Source organism: Sparus aurata, chromosome 17, assembly GCF_900880675.1.
Source record: "Sparus aurata chromosome 17, fSpaAur1.1, whole genome shotgun sequence".
In the NCBI taxonomy this organism is placed as follows: domain Eukaryota; kingdom Metazoa; phylum Chordata; class Actinopteri; order Spariformes; family Sparidae; genus Sparus; species Sparus aurata.
The window spans coordinates 26,740,225-26,748,194 of NC_044203.1; the positions used below are offsets into that span (position 1 = coordinate 26,740,225).

Below are 7,970 nucleotides of genomic sequence, written 5' to 3' on the forward strand. Positions count from 1 at the left end.
CTCGGTCACACAACTCCAACAAGTGCTGGAGCGAGACGAGCCCTTTCACATCCTCTGGTCTCCAACACAAGGTGCTACTCATGAGCGCACACACACACACTCCTGAGTGCCAGGATTTTGACGACACCAGATTACACAATGTGTCTTGATTACACATTAAGTGAAAGAAAAGTAATTGTGTACATCAAGAAGACAGATGAGGCTCACAGCAGGACTGAATCTCCGGAGGGACAAGAGGAAGAGGAGGAGAGGACTCAGACAGGCGGAGAGGTGGGAGGCCCAGGCAGCAGTTTAAAAAGCTATGTATGCATTCGGTCCCTTCCAGGCTGACTGCTACGCTGTCCCCCATACCAGACATTCCAGAGGCAGCGTGGCTGGCTTCAGGCTCTGAGCGGCTGATCCTGGAACAGCATGTTCTGCACAGCAGTAATCACCTCAGCCAGCCACAAGCAAGGCAGAGCACCACATCAACAACAAGGCAGAGCTTTGTGCCTGTCAATTTGCACCCTGAAAAAAAAGCGCTCCGGAATTTCATTCACATAGGGGAAAGGGACACATTTTTTCCACCCACTTCTGCCAGGGCCCATCCTCGTTTCCTTGGCCCCGCCACTTTAGACATCCCTCGCAACCTCATGATGTTGTGCAACTTGTCCCCACGCCCCATTGCCCAGTGGGATTAGGACGAGAGGAAGCTGGAGAAGCCACAAGAACACCCTTGGGAGATCGATGCTTGTCTGAGAAGACACCTCCCCTGTTCTTTTTTTTTTTTTTTCCCTCCCCTCTCAGCAAACAACCCACACTCTAACAAGCATATGGGCTCTCAATGACACATGAAGGAGAGGGCTCAATTCCAAGTATTGGGAACGTTCCTGAGTAGGCGAAAGCTGGATTTCACCCCTTCGTGGCACTGGCCCAAAGTAGGCTGACTTAGAGACTTCCTGCCCCGAGCAAGAGCCAGCTTTTCTGTGGCATCTTGGCATCTGCGCTGCCAACTATGAACATTATGTTCAGAGGCGGCAAAGACAATTGCTGCCAAGACTTTTAATTAAGACTGTGTTGTAGAATGGAAAGTAAAGGCATGTGCAGGTAATGGCTTCAATCCCCATTTCAGAGGTCTAACAAAATATGATTAACTAACACTATCTGCCTTAGCCAATTAATTATATTTTACAGTTAAAGACCCGGAACAACAGAACAGTCCGAAGAGGAAAATCAGCATGCGGTGTTCTCATGTCCAAAAGTGCAGGGAGCATTATTGTTTTATAATGAACTGATGATGTCAACAATAGCTTAAATACATTGGGGGCGAGTGGACAGGTTAGCTATTTTCGGAAGAGATTGTGCACTACATATATAGGCTAGAACACACCAGTACATTAGGATTGTACCGTTTCACCTGGTGTCTACGGAAAAATCGATAAATTATTAAAGGTAAAATATCAACAAAGAAACTAAAACATTTGCTTAAATGTGAAGATCTGCTGTATTTCCTTCATGTATCTAATTTTAAATAAGATATCTTGAGGGTTTTGGGCTATTGGTTAGAAAACAACATGCAATGTGACTGCCTCCTCTGGATACAGGGAATACGTAAGGTGCATGTTTTTTTTATATATATTTCAGACGTTTATAGACAAAATGATTAATCAGTGAAATGAATACGAAAAAGAGTCTTGAAATTACAACTTATTTTCACATTTAAAACCACTGAATGGTCTTTATCAGCAACACAAAAAAGCAATGTTAAGACTGTCAAAATGTAATCTGAAATAAGCGGTACAATAATAGAACAAAAACCACTGACGGACTGACCAGCTGTCAAAACACATACAGCCTTTACAACCCCATATTCAACACCTTTTTACAAACCTGTAACCTGAACCCCTGTTAAAACCCACATTCACAGACTTTTCTAGATTTTTTTGCATTCATGTGCTGGAAGAGGTTGTCACTCTACTCACAATTTTGTGAAATAAACCATGAAGAATATCATATTGCCTCTGGCAACGAGTTAAATCCCTCACTTGTGCAAGTCAGTGGTTGGCTACATGCACAATAGCTGCGCAGGGCCTGATGCCAAGACACTGATTAGCCTAGCTATGCCTCTGTTCTCCAGGCAATGCGGAGTGGAGGTGCAGTGGGAGTCCAGCTCATCACCAAAGAGCACTGTGCTAAACACAAGTTTAAGTGGAAGAAAGCCAGCATACTGTAGTGGATCCATGCTGGACACATAAAGCCTTGGGCAACGAGGCATCTGCCTCTTTAATACATAATTCACTCAGAGCTGAAACATCATGCTTTAGTCCTAAGCGCCGGTAGCCTGCCTCTGTTTGCTGGAACATAAAACTGTCTCCATCCGATAATCCCCTCTCATTGACAGGCAAACTTTGTGTGTTAAGTAGCGTACTATAAAGTTCGTCTCAATATGACCACAGATCAGATTTGCCCATAAAACAGATAAATGGAAATAATCCCTTGTAGGCGTGGGATGATACAAAGTTTCATGTCATGATTATCCTGTCCGACATAAGTGCGATTCACAACATTATTCAGATAATCATCTTCTTAATACTTCCAGAATAAAACTAAAATAAATCTACTGGAATCACTTAAGCATTACATTTAGTCCAGAAACGAATATTTTTCATCACATCACAGAAAGGACGCAGTTCTTGAGTGAAAAACAGAGAATCTTACATAAGTAATGATACATCATAATGTTGACCCACACAAATAAAGGATAAACAAATGGTTGTAGCGTCATCTCCCTGTCGTTCTTTAGTTTGAAATCTGTAGTATTTTATATATATGATTTAACTTACATGGAGTCAGTCTGCGAACCCTTTGTCAATCAATTCATTTGAGGATATTCACGACTATCTCGATTTGCGATTATCCTGATAATGAAGATTCACCACAATCAACATATTGTTGGTGTTCTTTCTTGGGTTTTTTTCATAATCAAATCCATTACCTTCCCATCCCTAATCCCCTTGTCAATATACCGTGTATTCAATTGCTCAGTGGGCTGGATTTCAAGGTGTAGCAAATGTTAGTGGAAGCAATGTCATCTCACCTTTCCACCTCAGTGAGCTTGTCCTCATCAGCCCTTGATATGCAGGTAGGTCAACATGTAGAGACAGCCATCTGCCCTCGAGCTCTCCCTCCAGACACGCAGGCGGTCACTTTACATCGCAAACCCCTGCGAATGCATCTCACTGTAGGGTTATTATTAGAAGCACTCTTGTCTTATAGCCCACATTATTATCATAACTGACAGGATGTGCATTAGTTACTCCGGCCTCCGCAGCAGATTGGCCATAATGTTGACACACTAGCAAACAGGCCATTTTGGGATTCGACATGAGGAGCGAAGAACCTGAGGCAGCTGTAGGGCTTTCATGTGTAATAGTTCCAGCTCAAGTTCCCATGAAAGAGGCACTAATGGGTTAACAGTAGAAATGAGAGGGGAAGAGAGGGAAAATCAATGCTTTTGTTGAGGGGAAGAAAGAAAGGCTTTCACAGGTCTATGTATCATTAAGCAATTGAGAAAGCTAATTAGAGTGGGGGGAAAAGATGTGCAGATCTCACAGCTAATTATTTCCATGGCAACCACAGCTCCTGTAGATGATCTGAGGTAGGGTTTCGGCTGGCGAGACGGCCAGTTGAACAACAGAACGAGAGAGACCCCTAGTGGAGTAAAATAAAAATGTTCAAGAGAAGCTGTAGACAACATATTGATTAAAAAAAAAACACTAACAGCTTTAAAAACAGAACACAGATGAGATTAAAGTAAGCATTTTAGTATGGCCAATAAACATCTTAGTCTGAGCACAGTTGCTGATATAAACTGATATATAATAGTGTGAATCTGTTTTTTTGAGGCATTCAGTTTGCCCTATAGAGGGATTGTTTTCATCTAAGAGCATAATAAAGAATTTATCTCAGCTTAAATCTTGAAAGAAAACAACATTCCAGGTGCCATCCTAATAACTACACACAGAAACCTGTGAAACCTCGAGTCATGGCATTCGTGTGGATGCCTCTTGACACACCATCCATCCAAAACACCTTTGCAGGCCAAGAACACCCCTCCTCATGGCAACTGCACTTCCTGTTGGCAGTTTTTGAGGTGTGGAAGGACGCATTGTCCTGGCATAGGGGAGTTTTGTGCCATGAGGGGGTAAACTTAATGTGCAATGGTATTTAGGTGGTTCGTGTGTATAAAGGGGCATCCGCAAAGGAGTCCAGGACCAAAGTCTTCCTAGCAGAACGTTACATTGTGATAAAATCAATGTTATTCACTTCACTTGTCAGTGGTTATGATGTTGTGGCTGTCCGGTAAATGCCATGTTGGAAAAACCTATTATTGTCAAAAATATTACTTGTCTTGTAGGTTTAGCAGTACTTATTTTACGAAAGCATTCTTTTACTGCTTTACACTCATTGCAGGCACCAGCTTCTTACATTTCTTCTATTCATTTCCAAACACAGCAGTATTGTTTCTTCTTTAAAACATAGGGAACATAGGGAAAAGGATTTCTGCAGGTGCACCCTTCTGAATATACTATAGGTGTAAACACGTATATTAAATAGCAATGACTTTAACCACACCTCTGCTGTATTCATTGCTGAAAGTGTGATAAGGCTCAACTTTTGTGACCATGCTTTGGTGGAAACTGATGCAGTAACATTTTGTGGACACTGTAGATTCAATTACCAGGTAAAATAACAAACAACCAGAAGTGTAGCTGTTAAGTCAAAGTTGCATTGTATTTAATGAAAAGAGGAGAATGTAAACATGGTATTATAAAAAGGAAGTCTTATTTGTCCATGGTAGTCAAATATGTCATTCAATGTCTCTGTTTGCTGGGATCAATCTTCTCCAGGTGAACCAGGGGTTTGAGTTGCTCAGCAAAGCTGCGCATGTCCTCTGACACAGTGTCCTGGCCGGCGGGAGCCAACACACTCAGCTCCACCAGGTACGAAAGTGATAGCCGTTCCGTGTTGTCTGTGTTCCCCGGCACAAGGATGCGCGACAGCTTGCTCACTACAATTTTCATAGCGCCCTTGCGGAATATGTGGCCGTTGGCCACAAATTCATGGTCCATGCGAAAGCCCATCTCATTCAGGAACTCCGGCAGACTGTGAGAAGCAGCCACGTCAACACAGTTGCGCACCAGAGCATGGCGGCTCTTGTCTCCCACTTCAGGTTGGCCTAGGTAGCGTAGGTGCCACGGAGACGTTGGGTGGGAGAGGGAGCGTCGGGCACGCAGAATGAAAGGATTTCCTTGCTGGCCCTTCAGAAGATAAACCAACTCATGATCTGTAAAGGTCTCAGGTTCCATGTTGTCACACAGACCTCGAAGGCGATGCAAGAGGCTTTCCAGGGCCTGGTCTAACACACTGCCTGAATTATTCAAGAGTGAGAGAAAAATATGCATGAATATATGAAGGTCATGTTAACAATGTGATGCACTAATGTAGACGACACAATATATTTTATTTAGAACTGTAATTAAAACATACACTTTTATCATAAACACTTCAAAACCTCCAACAATAAAGCTGAGACAGAAAGGAAATAGACTTCTGTAACAAACAGCAGATTTAAGATCTTTTGCGACCATTGCCATGCTGACAATATTGCACTCTCACAAAACATTGCAATACAATAGTCCTGCAAAAAAAAGCTTATCTGCATGAAGGTTATAAAAAGTGTTGATTCAACTCCATGGCAAGACTGTATTTTACGGTAATAGCGAATTTCTGCGTTTTAATGACTTTCTAATATCTTCTCTGCCTTATTTATTGGAATGCCGGCAGACTATTTGATGTCAGAGATATCAGAAAATAGATATCTTTTGAAAGAATAGTGTTCATCCTGCTACGACAGTTCCAGGGAATATTTATGCCAAAAAACACTAAAGCTGTTCTGGAAGCTTGTTGTGTCCTGACAGCTCACTGAAGCACTTTGTGTTGGTATTTCCATTATTTTGTCACTCATCTCTATTCCACATTACTGTTCTCAGTAGACAGGAACGCCATATTTTGATACTTTAATGTTTCATGAATGATACAGAGCATCATGTAGATGGTAGCTATAAGGTAGTTGTTGATATTTATCACATCTCTCTATCACACCTTCTCAATGCCATATTAGTGTTGTAAAACTTGCCACTCGTCACAATTTTTCTTCACTCAATCACTCAGTACGAAAAGTCATACTGGAGTACAGGTAAAAATATCTTGTCAAAATATTACTTTGGTAAAAGTGAAATGCACTCACAAAATATCAATTGAGATAGATAGATATATTCAAATATCTAATAGTAAATGTATTGAGCTATCCTAACCATTTTTTGGCAAGAGATATATCAAAACTACAGGTCAATTAAACGTATATTTACATGTATGTATGCATATACTGTAAGGTCATCCAATTATTGACCAGGTTGATTATCTGCTCTGACATTCAGCCCGTTTCTTATCACCAGAATCAGTGGGGTTTTTTTTATGTGGTAAAAATAAAAATAAATTAATCTTAAAATGAACTACTTTGGCTCTGATTGAGCATGCAATCTGCAAAATAACAAGTGACTAAAGTTGTCAGATACATTTTGGGGAGTAAAAAGTTCAATATTTGCCTCCAAGATGCAGCATCATTTAAGTATAAAGTAAAAATAAAATAGAAAAAACTGAAGTGAAGTACAAGTGTCTTAAATTTTGCACCATGTCGTTTTGAGGAAGACATTTTAACCAGAGGAGTTTGAATGTCTTCTCCAAAACTACAAAGTGCACCTCTATGTTCCTTGAGTAAATGTACTTAGTTACATTCCTTCACTGGCATCACTAACTGTTAATGGGCGACTCTCATCTCCTCAGCTGTGGGTGTTTCTGTCATAGCTTACCTTGCAGCAGGTATTCCATCATATTGATTGTGCCCCCGGTGACAGGCATCACTGTAACTGGTGGAGCTTCCATCTTTTCTCAGGCACTGAGTGGTTTTTATATCTAGGGGAGGAAAATAGTGTTAGCTAGCTTACATCCGCGGCTCAGAGGCAGCGACTTCATTCAACCGTCACCAACTTTTTAACACAGCACGTTACCTAGCGACCGGTATTAGCTAGCTACAGATAGCTAACTAGCTAGCTTACTTCGTTTAACAGCAAACGCTAACTTTGACTCGCGAAATGATTTCGCTTTATTACCTGAAACACTCCGAACAACAAAATGCAGCAGTCCACTATCGTCGGTAGAGCCTCCGCAGTAAAGACCGAGGATCCGGTAGGCCTCACTCGCTTTTTCAGTCAACAAACCGCTGGTAGCTACGCAGCCGGCTAGCTAGCTAGCTAGCAGCAAGCTCGGTTTGATATCATTAGTTAGCTGCGATAAAGCTAAGCTGTGCTACCCAGGCTATGTGCCAAGCGCGGGGCAATAATTATCTGTGGGAGAACAAAGATCCGGTTCAGACTTAACAGAAAAAAGCCAAACTGCTGGTTTATTTATTAGAGGAAGAACGAGCACAGCCGGCTGTAACAGTGAATGAAGAGCATCCTACATTTCTCTCTCTTGTTCGTTTCGCGATGGTTAGCATCCAACTTCGAGGCGCATTACAGCCACCTGCTGGACTCGAGCACAGCTATTTTCATGGGCAGCGAGTGATGGAAAAATTAGTTATTACTCAACTCAGCTGCCTATGCAAAGTGAAAGCCCTGTACACGACATTTTTCCCCCAAGTAGGTAACGTAAAATAGTATCACTCTAACGTCCCCCTTTCAGCGTGTGGGCATTATCATTAATGATGCGTTCACGTGTAAGACAGTATGTAAGCGATGCATCCCAAATCTTCCTAAAATGTAGAAGTTTTCACCAGCACATGCTTAAAGAATCAAAGTAAATACGCCCTTCAATTTATAAAGCCATTATGTATATAATTGTTTAATTATTACTGCTGCTTGTTACTGTTT

General features: G+C 41.6%; 1 protein-coding gene across 2 annotated transcripts; it reads right to left on the bottom strand.

The window, feature by feature from the left end:
• Positions 1-4,748: 4,748 nt before the first annotated feature.
• On the bottom strand, positions 4,749-7,780 carry med18 (mediator of RNA polymerase II transcription, subunit 18 homolog (yeast)). 2 transcript variants are annotated; one of them, XM_030394184.1, is made up of 3 exons: positions 7,562-7,780; positions 6,912-7,014; positions 4,749-5,410 (listed from the first exon to the last, which is right to left on the bottom strand). In XM_030394184.1, exons 2-3 carry the CDS (start codon positions 6,982-6,984, stop codon positions 4,854-4,856), a joined length of 630 nt encoding a protein of 209 aa, XP_030250044.1. In that variant the 5' UTR covers positions 6,985-7,014; positions 7,562-7,780; the 3' UTR covers positions 4,749-4,853. The 2 variants fall into 2 exon arrangements, with proteins under 2 accessions (XP_030250044.1, XP_030250043.1); XM_030394183.1 differs by having other exon boundaries at positions 7,212-7,779.
• Between the last annotated feature and the right edge of the window lie 190 nt (positions 7,781-7,970).

What these genes read in the sequence shown, in the direction of transcription:
- med18 (XM_030394184.1), bottom strand. Translation starts at nt 6,984, where the DNA reads ATGGAAGCTCCACCAGTTACAGTGATGCCTGTCACCGGGGGCACAATC. An exon ending in GATGGAATACCTGCTGCAAG is followed by an intron (nt 5,411 to 6,911) that starts GTAAGCTATGAC and finishes TGAATAATTCAG; the next exon opens with GCAGTGTGTTAGACCAGGCC.